This window comes from Solanum tuberosum, unplaced genomic scaffold (assembly GCF_000226075.1).
Source record: "Solanum tuberosum cultivar DM 1-3 516 R44 unplaced genomic scaffold, SolTub_3.0 scf00245, whole genome shotgun sequence".
In the NCBI taxonomy this organism is placed as follows: domain Eukaryota; kingdom Viridiplantae; phylum Streptophyta; class Magnoliopsida; order Solanales; family Solanaceae; genus Solanum; species Solanum tuberosum.
Window position 1 is genome coordinate 550,946 of NW_006239167.1, and position 17,077 is coordinate 568,022.

At 34.8% G+C, this 17,077-nt stretch overlaps 2 protein-coding genes across 3 annotated transcripts; both read left to right on the forward strand.

The window, feature by feature from the left end:
- Positions 1 to 5,084: 5,084 nt before the first annotated feature.
- LOC102591937 (ABC transporter I family member 6, chloroplastic) lies at positions 5,085 to 9,478 on the forward strand. The gene is made up of 6 exons (XM_015313364.1): positions 5,085 to 5,504; positions 6,128 to 6,178; positions 7,421 to 7,642; positions 7,769 to 7,891; positions 8,206 to 8,382; positions 8,965 to 9,478. Exons 1-6 carry the CDS (start codon positions 5,226 to 5,228, stop codon positions 9,049 to 9,051), a joined length of 939 nt encoding a protein of 312 aa, XP_015168850.1. The 5' UTR covers positions 5,085 to 5,225; the 3' UTR covers positions 9,052 to 9,478.
- A 513-nt stretch (positions 9,479 to 9,991) lies between these two features.
- LOC102584437 (hydroxyacylglutathione hydrolase cytoplasmic-like) lies at positions 9,992 to 16,639 on the forward strand. Of its 2 annotated transcripts, NM_001288170.1 has the most exon segments (9): positions 10,127 to 10,173; positions 10,268 to 10,390; positions 12,068 to 12,229; positions 12,551 to 12,629; positions 14,659 to 14,772; positions 15,896 to 16,072; positions 16,240 to 16,285; positions 16,287 to 16,295; positions 16,297 to 16,313. In NM_001288170.1, coding segments are annotated over 9 exon segments (774 nt in total).
- Positions 16,640 to 17,077: the final 438 nt, after the last annotated feature.

Sequence of the window (17,077 nt, forward strand, 5' to 3'; positions counted from 1 at the left end):
GGGGGTTGTGTATTGATGTGAAAAAAAAACATTATAAACGATGTAAGTAAGATTCATTACAATTAAAGTCCATAAGGTACCTTCCATACAGTAGTAAACACCTACTCATTGTGGTGGTCACTAGTGTTTGTTAATTTATTTTTTTCAAGTCTACAATTTAGTCATACATATATGATAGAATTATATGTAAAATGGATTGAAATTTAGGTTTGAAAGTTTTTGACAAAAAATAATAATTAAAAAAAAAAATCGATACCTAAATCTACTCCAAATAAACTTAAATTTGAAACATAAATTTTATGTATCATAACAAAACAAATCATAATCGTCTTGTGAATATAACAATCTAACAAACCCATGTAACACTTTTTCAATTTTTCCATATATGTCACATATTAAATATGCTAAAGTTTCAGTTATATATGTCTGGATACGAAGCAAAGGCATGAAAAAGAAACATATTCTTCCACCTTAAGGTTATCTGATATTGTGTATTCATTAGAAAAAAAATATAAGACGGGTATTACTTAAATGACACTGACTTATATAGATTATATAGATGAAAGGCTGCTACGAGAGCAGCGGACCCTAAACCCTAGCAGCAGCCATATCTGCACACATCTCTCCCCAGCCTTTGGTTGTGGGAGAGACAAACGTTAATCCTAATCAACAAACATCCTTTGCTACTCGATTACCCACAAATCAAGCTGTCCAAAATTTGACAAAAAATCAGTTGAAACAGATTCAATATGTACATGGAGAGCCTACAATTCAATTCACAAAGGGAGAACGCCAGGTTTTCGCACAGGAAGAAGGATTACATCAAACTGTAATTATTAAGTTCTCATCCGATATACTAGAAGTGAAGGATTTGCGAACAATTTTACCTAAACACTTGGGCATTAAAGGAAACTGTTTAGTTGGTTTACTTGCTCGTAGACATATTCTACTAAGGATAGACCAATATGAAGATTATGTGGTTACTCTATCAAAATCGGTAAGCTTTTTGTCTTTTCATGGACAACAACATCTTTATAGGGTATTTCCTTGGACAATAGTTTTCAATTCAAGAGAAGAATCTTCAATGGCCGCGGTGTGGATTTCGCTGCCTCGACTATCACTAGATTTATTTGCCAAGAGATCCTTGTTGTTGATGGCATCAGTGGTTGGAAGGCCAATAGCTATTGACAAGGCAAGGCAACACAAGACAAGGCCTAGCACTGCTAGGGTGAAGGTGATACTCGATCTTATGGACAAGCTGCCTAAGAGGATGCACGCGTCTCCAGTATTTGAACGAGCAGACCGATAAGATTCAAGAGGTTTTTCAGGAATTTGTTTATGATAATTTACCTTTATATTGTAACCATTGTAAGCATCAAGGTCACGATGAAAACGGTTGTCGATTGATTTTGAAAAATAAATCAAGATAACAATCGCAAAGATAATGGAGTGGTTGGAGATGAACAATTCAATGGTGAGAAATTTCAAGGTGATTTGCGATAAATTTTAAATGAGAAGAGGGGACTAGCAAACATAGATCAAAGTATTGATGATAATATTCGAGTTGGAGATGCAAATAATGATGAAATAACAATGGTGGAAGCCATTAAAAATAATGGAGATCTAGTTGTAGATACTTGTGTTCAATATGATACTCTTAATACTATAGTTACACTAAATTGCACCTTAACTACGGTCTCGCAGACTTTGGTTTTGGGTGCAAAAGGAAGGTGTTACTAGTGATTCGGTGGTTCCTATGATTAATTTGGGGTCTGGTCTAGTTTCGAATCCTAAACTACGTACCTACTGCTGGTATTTTATCTAGGAAAGATCCTAGTTTAGCCATGATTGAAGATTCTGGCTAGGCTAACAAGGTGTAGCAGTGTGAAGAGAATTTGGATCAAATTTTTGAATTTGGTGATACATGTGATCATGACTTCACTTTGAAGGACAATGATCATGGAGGCTGGACTGAAGTACCAAGCAAACCGTTTTCTCCAGGTAATACCAAACTACAACACCTAGATTGCACTAACCCAACACGCAAGGAGCAAACGATAAATTTTGAAGATAAAGTATCAAGTAAGGTTGTGTGCTCTAACACCTTTGATGCCTTAATGATCAATTCCTATCAAGAGCTCCATGCATTATCCACTCCAATTCTTCAATTTTCTAATCCATAAACTACTAGAATAATCAAGGAGTCACATGCCGCAATGTTGAATAAAGAAAACACAATGGTCAAACAACCTATGGCAACAATCAACACCTCGAATCATGATGTTCCTAATTCTCCATCATTGGAGTCGCTTGGAGAGCAAATATTTGGACAACAGTCAATCTCCAAAAGGAATGACAAGAGTTTGCGGAAGGAAACAAGTGATTCTAGATAGGCAGATTTAGTTGAGAAAAAATAACATATTTCTGCACCTACAAGGAGTAAGTTAAGTCCTCAAGCACCCATATTTGTGCCTTCAAGTAAGGCAAATCCATCTATGGCAATGACAATTGATGACTCCAAAAAGATCTTGACCATTACCACCAAGGTATTGGAAAAAAGCCATGAGCCAGAAGCTGGTGTTTCAAGACTTAGTCCAACTACAACTTATGATAGTGACTTGGGCAGTGAAAAGTTTGATGAAGATGATGAGGATGAGATGCTAGGCAACAATGGAGATCTCTCGCCTAGGCAACAAAGAAGTGGAAGAAACAAAAACAAAAAAAAGACACATGAAAGGCAACATAGTTAAGATGGTAAGGTGATTGAGGAATTTATTCCAAGGCACCTACCAATGCGACTGGCAAAGCAAAATCATATGACAGTTTCAACAATAACACGATCCAGTAAATCCAAAAAGAAGTGAAGAACTATCAAGTTTTGTTAGACAAATTTGACGAAGAAGACAAGAGGGAAATACTCCAGGTTACTTTACATGGGCAATTCATCTCTTTTAATTTTTACATATATAATATGAAGATTGAGGTTGATAACTCAGCTTTATTCTTAGATTTTTTATTTTTGCATTACATAAGCATCCTCATTTGTAGTATCCTCATTTGTAGTATCATCACATAGTGTATTATAAATTCTATGATGATCATAGAATATCTAGTTTTCTCTAGCTCTTATTTTCTTCATGCTTGTTAATTAGTAGAGGTTTGTTACCTCATTAAGATTAGTAAGGTAAGGTCAAGCCCCCCTTGCTTGTACTTTTGTCATTGAGATCCTCTTCTCTTTATTAATAAATAAAAGTAGCCCTAGGCACACATTGCCTAGCGAAATTGCTTTTAAAAAAGCTTAAATGACACGATCAAAATAGGACAACCCATAAAATTTACAAATATTTGTACACTTCACCGAAAAAGATATGGAATTCTTACGTAACTATATATAGACAACAAAAAAATTTCAACAAAAATGGTTATATGTAATGTATCTATATTGTATAAAAATGTATATTTGTGTATATATAATAAATAAATGTGTATAAATAAGGTATAACTATGTATCAAAGATGTATATAGATCCATATATGTTGTTTATATGATATTATACACTGCAGGCTAATTTTTTTCCAACCTCGATCAACTCAAATCTCCCGTAAAAAGTACCAAATTTTGGATATGATCTTCTCTCAGCAATGTTTCGAGTCTTTGAGATATTATTTACTTGAAACGATGTATGTTTGCGACACATTGAAATTTAACATCGAGCTTTGAAGAAACTTTAATCGCTAATGGAGTCTTCAAATTCAGATCAACTCAAAATCTCCTTCAAACAATCCTAAATTTTATATATGAGCTTTTCTCCATATTTTGAATTTTTTGATATATTATTCATTTGAAACAATTCATGTTGGTGAAACATCAAATTTTGAAGAAATTTTAATAATTAAACATGGAATCTTAATTTTTCTTTCACGTTTTCAGTCACATAGAAGAAGGAAAGCAGCAAACAAGAAGAGGAAGGAGGAAGGAAGAGAAAAACAAAATCCTTTAATGGTTGAAAGAAGAAGAAAGTTACACTTCGTTGGAATAGAAAAGTGGAGGAATGACCATTTTGGACGATAAGTGATAATTAAGTTATTTTAGGTAGATAATTTGATGAAAAAATTATTTGAGCGAGTATTTTTTAATAAATAATTACTAATTTTAGCAATATTTTTTATTTATTAAATTATTTATACTAATATACAACAATACTATAATAAATCTGTATTATGTATTAAAAATAAATTATGCATGAAATATAGATGTATTATAAGTGTTTTAAAATATATTATGTTGGTTTGATAAGAAGTTGACACAATGTATTATAAGTGTATTAAAATGTGTGATAAATGTGTTATACATAATTAAAAGTTGTACTATATGTGTTTTATAAACTGTTTTTCTATAATATATATTAAAACTGTATTATAAGTGTTCAAATGAAAAATATGTAGATAAATATTTTCTTAATACAACATATTTAGGTAAGTTTCTCATTTTTGATCCAATAGATATTTTGTCGAGGAACTTACATAAATTTCACTAGTTTATGAGTTGATTACTTAGATACACTCTAGTTTGCAATATTGCGTAACTTATCAAATTTTTGTGCGTCCAGATACATCCAATTTCATGTATCTTGAGATAAATGAGGTCAAAATTAAGTGTAATTTGTTATAGATAGATTATATCCAAGTGAATTCGCATGTGTTTGGAATACATAACAAATCTTGCTCGCCTCCCTCGCTTCTTTCCCATCTCGTTCACCATTCTCTAATGTATCTCGTATCCCAGATACATGTGAATCCCACAAGATATATACAGATACATGTATCTACTATGTATCTAATGTGATTCATATATATTTGAGATACATAACGAATCTCGATCACCTCTCTTCCTATTCTAGTGTATTTGGTAACAAAAATATATGTATCTAAATGTATTTTTCTGAATATACTAATTAATAGTAAGATACGTAATATTTTAAAAATATAAATAATAATAAGTATATATATGATAATGAAGTAAGTGTAATTAGGTAATTTTTCCATATTAGTCCAACAAAGCCCAATCACGATAAACCCAAAGAATACTCCTCGACCGCCCAGTGCACTCTGGGCTCCCTTTTTTGTTTCGTTGTTTTTATTTCGTTTTTGTCTGAAAAAAGTGAGCTTGATGCAATCAGAATTCAGAAGTCGTTAAACGGATTTCCACTTATCAAACTTGTTCCTATGGCTGTTTTCAGTCCCAGTTGTTCTTCTACTTCCCCACTTCTCTCCTTCAAAAACAACATCTCTTTCTTCCCTTCACATCGCCGTTGTTTTCCCGGAGTTCGCTGCACTTTTACAGTGAAAGCCACCGTCAGCGTCGAGTCTCCGTCGTCTTCCGCCACCGACCGCTGTGATGACTCGCCCAAGGTTTTACTTGAAGTCCGAGACCTATGCGCTGTCATAGTCGAGTCAAAGCAGCAAATTCTCAATGGTGTTAACCTCACTGTCCGCCAAGGCGAGGTATTCAATCTCCTTTCCATGAATTAGATAATTCTATCTGAGTTATTACTTACAATTGATGGTTCTGCTTGATCATTCTACCTAAGTTGTAGCTATATTTGATGATCAATTTACCCAAGTTTTTAGCTATATTTCATAATTGTACCCAAATTTTTAGCTATATTTGGTAGTTCTAGAGGTATTTCATAGTTCTATTGAAGTTTAGTTATAATCGATAGCTATACCGAAGCTATTAAGTATTTGTGTGTTCTGAATTAGTAGGAATATAGTTTGTTGTATTTTTTGATAATTCAATTTAGTGATTTATGTTGGTCTTTCTGTGGAAGGAAAAATGGGAGGAAATTTGTGTATATTTAAGAAATTGGTAGTACTGGAAAAGTGGTTAGATGAATTCGACATTAACAACAATTTTCTTTGTTTTCTTATATTGGAAAAATTGAGCAATAAACGGGATAAAAGGTCAATTGGACAAGATTAACAACAAATTTTCTTCTTTTTTCTTATTCAGTTTTGTTCCAGTTTTTGTTATTTTTCCAATGAGATGAGGCTTACCCATCCCTTTTGGCATGGACATAAGCAGAATATAATTGTCCAAGTTCTGACTATGTATTGTATTGAAACAGGTTCATGCTGTAATGGGTAAGAATGGTTCTGGAAAGAGCACCTTTGCTAAGGTGAGTGCTTTTTTCTTGTTTTCCTTGGATCTGTTATTGTGCTTTTAGAATTTTCTTATGTTAGAATCCTTGTAGAAATTCTAGAATGTGTAATTAAAATAGGTAGCTTAACTTACTCCTATTGTAATTAAGTTTAATTTCCTTTTTCTAGGACATGTAAACATATTATTTAAACTTCAATAGTTTGAGGGAATAATCAAGGCGAGTTCTCTCTTATATAAACCCCAATAGTGTAGAAGCAGAATATTGAGATATGTCGGTGGCGACATGTGAACTAATGTGGATCAAGCAACTACCAATGAGTTAAATCTTGGAGAGGTTAAGGAAATGGAACTTGTGTGTGAAAATGAAGTTGCACTTCACATTGCATTGGATCTAGTGTTTCACACGAGGACCAAACACTTAGAGATTGATTGTCATTTTGTCTTGTCTGAGAGAAAGACGTCGTCACGAGGTTTGTGCGGTCAAATGACTGACTAGCTTGCAGATATATTCTTCAAGTCCCTGGCTGGTCCCAAAACAGATTATATATGTAGCAAGCGTGGGACATATAGTTTGTATTCACCAGTTTGAGGGGAGTGTTAGAATCCTTGTAGAATTGTATATTCTAGAATGTGTAATTATAGTACATAGCTTCATTTATTCCTATTGTAATTAGGTTTTGGTTTCTTTTTCTTTTTAGGACATGAAACATAGTAATTTAAGCCCCAATAGCTCTTATTTTCTCTCCTGTTTCACACTTACCTAGTTCTTTGCACATCTGGAATAGTATTATTGATTATTGTAATTGATCTTGGTTCTTGGGTGATGTTATTTGTGCATATGCCTTTTCCTTGGCTATTCTATGTTTCTTCGTCTCCCTTATGTTTTATAACAAAAGACAAATTCCTTTTTATTCTTTTGAATGATCTCTTTGGTTGGTCATCTCATTTTGTTTTACTTGGTCTTTAGTAGGCATTTGGACAATATTTGGTTGAATTGGAAATAAAAAGTTTTTGAAGTTCAAGCTGAAAAGGGGTATTTGGAAGTTGATTATATTAGGACATGAGTTTCTGGTGGAAAAAATTAATAATTTGTGAGTGAACCATTATTCACATGAAATACTCAAAACTAGTTTCTCAACTTCACCTTCTCTTTTTTCTCCATATGTCTCCTTGCAAACTCACCTGTGGTCATGATTGCTCTTTGCAATGAAATGTTGTTCCTTGATCAGAACTTTTGGTATGGACTGAATTGTTTCAGGTTCTTGTTGGGCATCCAGATTATGAAATTACAGGAGGCACCGTGTCATTTAAAGGTGAGAATCTACTTGAGATGGAACCTGAGGAAAGATCTCTTGCTGGTCTTTTTATGAGCTTCCAGTCCCCAGTTGCCATACCTGGAGTAAGCAATATTGACTTTCTTAACATGGCGTATAATGCTCAAAGGAGGAAACTTGGACTGCCAGAGCTGGGACCAATTGAGGTATCTACATGTGACCTTCATATTTAATGAATATTAGCGTCCATCATAGGGAATTTTATGCCTTATTGTTTCTCAACTAGAAGAGGCAGATAGGTATTTCCAATCTTGGATAATTCTCATGTGCAGTTTTATGGGTACATTGCCCCGAAGCTTGAACTTGTCAACATGAAGATAGACTTCTTGAACAGAAATGTAAATGAAGGATTCAGTGGTGGAGAAAGGAAGCGCAATGAGATTCTGCAACTAGCGGTATTCCATGCTCCCTATCTTTCCTTCTCCAATCATGACCATGACATCAATGTTTATGTTTCAAGGCTGCTGTTTAATGAGTATCCAATATGATCTAGGGTCTATGTTAACCAATTTTTGAGTTACTGTATGATTATGACTTCTTTAATATACTTCTCAAGTTGGTCTTTACTTTTCAGATCGGAATATTGAAATTATAGAACTTAATTTAGTTTTATATCGAAGGAAGAGATGGTTTCTGTTCTTAACTATAATAAGCATTTGACTGAAAGTCACAAGTGTCTGAGCTTTCTAAAGTTTCTTGTTTGATACAGGTTCTCGGGGCTGACTTGGCAATACTGGATGAGATTGATTCTGGTTTAGATGTTGACGCACTTCGAGACGTAGCAAAGGCAGTAAATGGACTTCTATCGCCAAAGAATTCGGTGTTGATGATTACGCATTACTTACGATTATTAGAATTCATCAAGCCGACGTATATCCATATCATGGTAAGCAAGTGCCTACTCAACTAAGCTGAACAGAAAAGAAACAGATTGACCACTAGATTTGGTTTGTGATAAGAAGTAAAGTAGAAGAGGGTTGATACCTTACCAGCATTAGGAAATAATGAACTATTCTTTTTCACTTAGAAGTTTCTAAAAGCAAGTAACACTACATTCTAGATTTGCCAAATATAATTTGTTTCTTCATATGATCTGCATTCTGATTCTGTAATCTTCCTCATTTAGGTAGCTTGAATGGTACACTAAGGATGTAGCTGTATTATGATGCTCATCTGTTATATTATATAGATAAGATTTTTGTAGTATTTATCTTCTTTAAGCTTTCCCCACTGTTGGTACGGTTTTGATAGTACTCATGATTTGGATTGTTTATTAGAGTCTTCATTGCTTGGTTAATCAGGGTTTGACTTTTGTTTGCTTTGTCTTTTGCCCTTGTCACTAAATAGTAAAGGATGCCGAAGAATATCAAATCCCTTTACGGAATAGTTTTTGTGTTATACGTGTATTTTGGCTCTACCTTTTCATTATTTTAGTTGTCACTAGTTAACATCTGAATTCCATTTGCAGGAGAAAGGGAGAATCGTGAAGACTGGAGACATATCAATAGCTAAAGTTCTGGAGAAAGAAGGCTACAAAGCAATTTCTGGCCCATAGAGCTGCAATGAATGATGATGTTTTTTTCGTTGTCTCATCAGCTACTAGAGGAAATATTTCTACTGCTCCAACATTATTTAAGGAAGTGGCAATAAGTGATGCTTCCACTTTTCTCATCAAATGATTCAAAAATATCAGTGCTCAATTGTCTCGAGTTGTAAGAGTAAGGATAAACTATGTCCTCTGATGTAGACAAAATGAGGAATTTTGATGACATGGTGGGGATTGAGTCATATACTTGTATTTTATCCTGTCTTTTTATTCCTTTTTTCTAAAATCACAGATTAGTTTTGTGTCGGGAAATATAGTAACTTAGTTGGTTGGTTATTGCCTAAACTCATGGTGAGGAGGGTTCGATTCTCCACCTTTGTTTTAAATGATCCTGATGTTCTACTTTATGAGGTGCGGCTTTTTACCTCTTAATTCAGTTGGGGGCAATTGCTTTCTTGGTCCCTTAGTTACTAAAAATTTCTTATTTGGTTCTATTGATTGTCGAAGGACCACCAATCAAAGCATATATCTTTGATAATGTATTCTAAACTGAATCAAAGCAAACCGATCGATGTATTTTCTCTTTTTTGCTCAAAAGTATTCATAAGAAATTTAAAAAAACACTAATTAGTTCTTATGATCAAATGTAATTCCAATTCAAATATCATTTTTTACTTTATAAATAAAATTTATTTTTTCATATTTTATAATGAAACATGATCAAACGACTATAACATTTTTATTATCAGACACTAATCTTTCAAATGAAAGGGAAAAAAATCAAATAATTTTGACGACCAACAACAACAACAACAAAATACTCACCGTGAACTTGTAGAGCTCGAGAGACTGTTTTTAAAATACTCAGCACAATAATTTTGATGACCAAATGGTCCATGATGGGAGCTCGAGAGATTGTTTTCAAAATACTCGACACAATAATTTTGATGACCAAACGGTCCTTGCTAAACGCTGTGTAAGCTCGAACCTATCCACGTCATTTTAGTCCCCTGTCCTCTTTGCTTATCGAAGTTGAGAGAGGTGAAGTGGTAAAATCTGATCGGCGCCGGAGTCAGAGTCGAAGATGAAAGTTCTTCACATCCCATGCTTAGATGACAACTATTCCTATATGTATGTTATATATCAGAATATCTATTTCGATTTTCTAATTCATATCAGATTTATTTATTAGGTTTTTTTTTTCTATTTCCATGAATTTCGGCAGGATCATCGATGAAACTACTAAGGAAGCTGCGGTGGTAGACCCTGTCGAGCCGCACAAGGTCCTCAGAGTTGCTCAAGAGAACGAAGTTGACCTCAAGTTTGTTCTCACCACTCATCACCACTGGTCTGTTCACACTTCTAATTAAGTCTTTCTTAGTAGGCATCTGAACAATATTTTAGTTAAAAGTTGAGCAAAACAGTGCTGGAAGCTGAAATTGGATTATTTTTTTTTGTGTAATTCATAAGTTGTGTTTGTTCATTAAATGAACTTGAAAATATATGTTGAGAGTTGAAGGTTTGAAACCAATAATTCAATTCAGATATACCTTTAGGCTAGTATTTATGTATCTCAGTCATCATATAAATTTTGAAGTTTAATATGTGCAAGTAATTGCTGAAATAGTATTCATGCCCAAGAAGCTGTTATCGACATGGTCAAATTATTCTAAGGGGATGATCAATTCAGTCTGATGTATGTTGAATTATCCTGAAATTGCTATTTTTCAAGTTTATAAATAAGGGCACGTGAGTTTTTGAACCTGGCCTACTGTTGGACGACTGTTGGCAAAGGCAAGCTTATGACATATTGTCTTGTAATTAGGGAAAAAGATTTGTGGGACCGTTTGATCATGCTTGCTTTTCATATGGCATCAGTTTTCCTTAAAAACAGGTTACTTTTGTTTCTTCAGATCAGTATAGGGATAAATTTGGGCATTCTGTGAACTTGAAATCCCAAATTCTCCTTGTTTCAGCCCAAGAAAGATATTCTTTGCCAGCTCTCTTGAAAAAAATGTTGATAATAGACGCCCTCTTCATCACATTTATATGACGTTGTTGACACGCCATAGAGCTTTTAAGATGCTCATTGACTTATATGCTTTATTAGTGCTGGTAGAAGAAATTATTATAATATAATGGTTGAAAGTTTGTTCGATAGAGATAACATCACATCTAAGTTAAAATTTGAATAGTTTAACAAAATAATTGAATCCTTGAAAGTTGTGAAAAATTGAATACTATCAAACATTTTGGGACATCCAAAAACGGAGAGTGTGTCATGCAAATTAGGAAAGATAGTATAATAGTTTATAACTTATAGTTTGATAAATCAAGTAGAAAGAAATAAGATACGGATCGAAACAATATCTAGCTATAATAATATATTTGCTATTACAACTAAGATGGACACAATTACGTGAGAGTGAAAAGTTGGAAATTGCAAATTTGCAGAGGGCCTCCTCTTGAGGTGTTGAATGTAGTGCAAAGGAGAATATTCCTAGAGTATTGGGGGGATCAGAAGACAGATTGTCTTGAAAAGCAAAGAAGCAGTTTTTGGGGGGTCAATTGGGACTTGGGAACTGAATCTTTCGAGGATAATATCCTATGAACCAATGATGTTTGATCTGTGCTATTTTTTTGGGTGGTGGTGGTGGATTGGTAGTTGGTTTGTTTGAGGAGGGTATGTGATTGTAACTTAGCTGCTTTTAGGACGAGCGCTATCTAATTAAAATTAATTCATTTCTGATGGTTTGTCATTTACACTGTTTTCTTCTTTTTCTTTCCATTTGTTCTCTGGACGTTATTTAGTTTACACATATTCCAAGAGGGGAAAACAATTCACAAGCTTGATCCATGGCTAGCATAGGTCGAACAGCACACCATGGGAACACATGTTTTAGGACAAACGAATCAACTGTAGGATATCTTACATTTATTTGTCTGCATATGCTGTAAACATCTATTTAGGTACATCTGTGGGATCTGCATTTATCTGATCTTGATGAACAACAACACATTTCAGGGATCATGCTGGAGGAAATGATAAAATAAAGCAGCTCGTTCCTGGAATAAAAATTTATGGTGGATCAGTTGATAATGTGAGGGGTTGTACAGATAAAGTTGAAAATGGTGACAGGATATCCCTTGGTGTTGACATCAGCATCTTATCTCTTCACACACCAGCGTAAGTGATTTAAAGTTTGTTTACTTTCTCCTTCCGTTACTAATTTTTAAATTTGATGTTCTTAATACTGATTTTTGTCAAGGACTCAACTGCTTTCATTATTTGGATACTCTTGTTTGATGACCCTGCCTCTTGATACTAATGAAAAAAAGCTTTACTCATTTTGGAAATATCTCTTGCATAGCAGTAGGCTCGATGGATCTTATGAAACATACCATTATAATCTCTGGAACGTAATAGACTCATATAGGGAATTGTATCTCATCTCGTTATCCTACACGATCATTTCTCACAAAATTAATTGCTTTTTTTTCCTCTCAGCCACACTAAAGGTCATATAAGCTACTATGTTACTGACAAAGAGGGAGAGGATCCTGCTGTTTTTACTGGGGATACATTGGTGAGTGGAGGTTTCTACCTCTAAATCTTTTAGGAGCACGTAGAACTTAATTAATAGTTGGTTCCTGTACAGGGTACATCTTGCTTTGTGGCGAGAGAAGCTTTCTACTTTAAGAATTTGTTTAATAGAATTATACTTCTTGTGCAACTAGCACATACTTTTTGCTCATTGTTTCCTGTTTTTAGGTCATTCATGGTGCACCTATTCATTTTACCTATATTATTGCTCTCATCATTCTATTGCTGCTGTTTGTTTATAGTTTGTTATTTCAGGAAGGGTGTTCCTTCCTGATGAAAATCATTGCAGAAAGACTGTTATTTTGCTGCGACTACTGTCTCGAAAAACCTGGTTCTTTGAGTAATTATGCAAGAAGCTGAAGTGCGGTATAATAAATAAACATAAGGATTTTTACGTGGAAAACTCCTTGCTCAAGAGAGGCAAAAACCATGACCTATCTCTCTATAGGATTTTCCTCAACTCTTCACTAAAACTAGAGTAATTGAAGGTTACAATTTTTTTTGTACACCTAAGGAATTGTTCCCAACAGTACCTACCCCTCTCCCCAACAATACTCTCAATTGCTGGCTCTGTCGCCTGACTGTTCAATGACTCTACCCAGTCAATGAAGTCCCTTACAATACAAAACAACACCTACTACAATCAACTAAGAATGTAATCAATTCTCAAGGTTTTCTTTTTTGTGCTCATGGAATAGCTTCTTCTTGGTGACCCAAAACCATCTCCTGTTTTGCTCAATCTGAGCAGTTCCCCTGCAGTGTTGCCAACTTCACCAGTTCCTTTTGGAGATCTGTTAAGGACCTGGTTCTTGTACTTCTCCCGTCATTCTTCTTGTGCATAGATTGTCATTTGTACAATGATTGTCAATCATCAAAACAACATATGATCTTGAATGTATATTCAGAGATCAAGGTAGCTCCTGGCATCTTAACACATGGATAGTGTTCAATTGATGAGAGTTTTCTTTTCTTCCAGTTTTGTTCTAAGGGGAAAATTGAACAGGTTATGGAGATAAAGAAAGGAACTTGAAATGCTTTGAGCGTAAGGCAGAGCGAATGAGGAAGAATAGTTCAACTGCCTCTGGTTACTCCATTTTGGTGTTAAATGAATATATAGAGAATGCTGAAAATCTCATACTTAATTAGCTTCCTACAGGATTCAATGGGAATTTGTATCTGCTTTTGCTGTACACACTGCAACAGAGTTAATGAAATTTCATCTTTTATTGAATAAGAATTTAATGAAAGTGATAAAGTTTTCTGGTGCATAAACCAGAGAAGAGGTTTCTTGAACACCCTTCATATGCAGAGTCAACTTAAAGACACTCAGGTATATCCATGTTTTCAAAATAAATCAAAATCAAAAGAGTACCTGTCGATTAATAAGATGAGGTCCTCGATTCCCCTTGCTGGCGAGTTATTTTTCCCACCGAGGAAAACACTTCCTCTTCATCATCAATATCCCTACCATGCTTTATTTACAATTTCACTCTCATTCCTCTGTCCTCTTTGTATGTGCAGCTCTAAATCTTTAGGCTGATACCTTGCAATCACAATGCCAAATCCATCTGCTTCTTCTTTCTTTTTTTCTGGTAAATATCTCTCAACTTTGAGGTGTTACAATAGATAACACAAGAATCTTTAGATTCAACCTCCTTAAGTGGTTCACTATAACTTTGCTCAAGATTTAGAAAGGAAGTGGTGGGTTGAACCCAATTTGGTTCACTGTCTACCTCTTCCAGCTTTCTCTGCTCTATCTTGGAATATAGGTGTATGGATTTGAAAAGGTTTTATTTTGGGAGAAGATGATAGGAACTCTAACCACTCCATGCAAGTTTTGCTAAATGTGGAATACAAAGCAACTAACCAATATTTGAAACCATAAGATTGTCTGACAATGCGAGCAGGAGGAGCTATTGTGGTCGGACAGCCTCTTTCAAAAAATTGTATTATTATACTGTTGGATGGTCAAAATAGTTTTCTCTGAACGTTTCCATCTTTTTGTCTTGCAGTTTATAGCTGGTTGCGGTAAGTTTTTTGAAGGCACTGCAGAACAAATGTATCAATCACTCTGTGTGACATTAGGTTCTTTGCCAAAGCCAACTCTGGTATATTGTGGTCATGAGGTAATGTGTGCATGCTCTTATAATTTTTTCTTAAAGAAAAGAGTTATTCTGTGTCTTCATATAGTGGTCTCAGATCAGATTCTAGATTCTCTAATGTGCCACATTTGTACAACTTTCAGTAAGAGTGAAAATTGCTTTGATAAAAGAGTGAAAAAGTGAGAAGAACTTGTGGTTAAATTGCCTTTTCTTTGTCCATGTGTTAAGGACTAGAGTAACTTTAGCTCCTCAACTCTAGTTTATCTTTATAGCACAGAGAAATTATTTCTCGTTTTTACTAATCAAAAGAGTTCCTCCTTTAATTTTCCTCCTCTTTAGACTTGGTGTACCAGATATGATAGTTTATTTGCATTCGGTATGATGAACACTTTGGAAGGAAGGACAAATAAAAAATTCATATAGTACCACCTTGCATGTACTCACTCACATGCAAAAAGCTCTCTCCAAATGTGTGTAGTATATCACATGTATTTGGCCTGTGCAAGTATTCTAAGGTTTCTCTTGTGAAAAGATGTCATCAACTGTAAGACACTGCTGCATTTCGAATGAACCTCCGATAAGTAGACACATTCAGTAGTTTTGATTCCAATACTTGTATATGTATGACCCTCCTGGCGGCTGTTCTACATCAGAATTATTCTCCGACTTTAGATCCTTGTATCTAATTTTTTTTACCTCCAGTGAGAGCATTTGAACTTAAGGAGAACTTAAACCCCCTCCTCTACCCCCAAAAAATAATGATAAAGGAGAAAAATTACTTCATAGGCAGAATAAAAATACCCTCCCGCTTATTCTCCCTCATCCCCTCTCTAATTACCCTGCCTGCCTCTCCTATCAATACAAATTCATTGTGTTAGTGCTCTCATTCACATGCTTCAAGCCTTCAAATAAAGGTAACTCCAGGGTAAGGTGATCTGAACATACATACATGAATGTTATCCAACACGGAAATTGAACTTCTTTTCCACAAATAATTTTTGAATGCATTACTGTACGCCTCTCTCATATTGTAGGTGCTCGTTCATGTAGTGTTGCCAATTTCTCTAACATGACTTTCTCATTTTTGGTTTTAGCAGCCATTCTATACTCTCTAAGATACTCCTAATGTTTGTTAAGTGATTTGCAGTACACAGTAAAAAATTTGCAGTTTGCATTAACAGTTGAACCGGACAATGCCAAAATTGCACAAAAGTTGGCATGGGCTGAGCGTCAGAGAAGAGTAGGCCTTCCAACTATTCCATCGACTATTCAGGAAGAACTTGAGAGTAACCCATTCATGCGGGTTGATCTTCCAGAGGTTCAGGTAAACAATAATTCTGTACGTAATACCTCTTTTATTGCATGTCAGATGATAAATTAGCATAGAGTCAGGACCGAAGTGTGTGACTCAGCCGACAAAATGATAAATTATGCTTGTCTTCATGTGCTACAAAGCCTCTTTTAACAAGGAATTTGCTTTTGCTAAACAGGATAAAGTGGGGTGCAAGTCTCCTGTTGAAGCCATGCGTGAAATCAGGCAACGAAAGGATAATTGGAAGGGCTGAATATATAATAACATGAGCCCCAGTGTAATGTTTCTAATGGTTAATGTTTGTGCATCTAATAAGGTGGATATGTCAACTGGCAAAATCAAATTGAACTTTTTGTTGGAAGTGTTTATTTTCATTGTTATGTCTTCAGCATCATAATCCTGTCATTTACTTTGAATGTATCTGTGCATGAGAGTATTCATGGCTTAGACTGAAATCCTGGTTAGTTTTAGGTGTAATGAATGGATATTGTAATTCTTTCTATTTCACGAGTCATAGTGACAGACCATGGGACTCGATCAGAAGATATATTGTGTTTAATATATTACCTTGATTGTCAACTTTAGCCTTACAAGTGTAGCAACTACTGAACTAAAGTAACCCGAGATGTTAGACGGATTTAATTCCACCAAAAGCACTTTCAGACTGACGAATCATTAATAATAAGATGAAGAAGATCCTGCAAACAAGCAGAGTGATATAGAGGAGTGCTAAAGCACAATTGAATTGCTTACCCCTTGTAGTATGTATAAGTGAAAGCATCACCAGTTAAGTTAAATGAACAAAATCATATAGGGATTCACACATTTTGCCTCCACAATGAAGTAAGTTTTCTATTTTCCCTCCCTTGTATGAAAAAGAAACAAGATTGACGACATTACGCATCTCCAGAGAATCTATAAAGCAATAATGTATCTCCAAATGCTTCAACTTGAGGAGGGATGGACCAACAATTTTCAAATGATTGAGTAGCCAATAGATAACTGTTCAAGAAGGGG

What these genes read in the sequence shown, in the direction of transcription:
- LOC102584437 (XM_006357239.2), top strand. Translation starts at nt 10,127, where the DNA reads ATGAAAGTTCTTCACATCCCATGCTTAGATGACAACTATTCCTATAT. An exon ending in TGGTATATTGTGGTCATGAG is followed by an intron (nt 14,773 to 15,895) that starts GTAATGTGTGCA and finishes AGTGATTTGCAG; the next exon opens with TACACAGTAAAAAATTTGCA. An exon ending in TTGATCTTCCAGAGGTTCAG is followed by an intron (nt 16,073 to 16,238) that starts GTAAACAATAAT and finishes TTTGCTAAACAG; the next exon opens with GATAAAGTGGGGTGCAAGTC.
- LOC102591937 (XM_015313364.1), top strand. Translation starts at nt 5,226, where the DNA reads ATGGCTGTTTTCAGTCCCAGTTGTTCTTCTACTTCCCCACTTCTCTCC. An exon ending in GAAAGAGCACCTTTGCTAAG is followed by an intron (nt 6,179 to 7,420) that starts GTGAGTGCTTTT and finishes GAATTGTTTCAG; the next exon opens with GTTCTTGTTGGGCATCCAGA. An exon ending in CAGAGCTGGGACCAATTGAG is followed by an intron (nt 7,643 to 7,768) that starts GTATCTACATGT and finishes TCTCATGTGCAG; the next exon opens with TTTTATGGGTACATTGCCCC.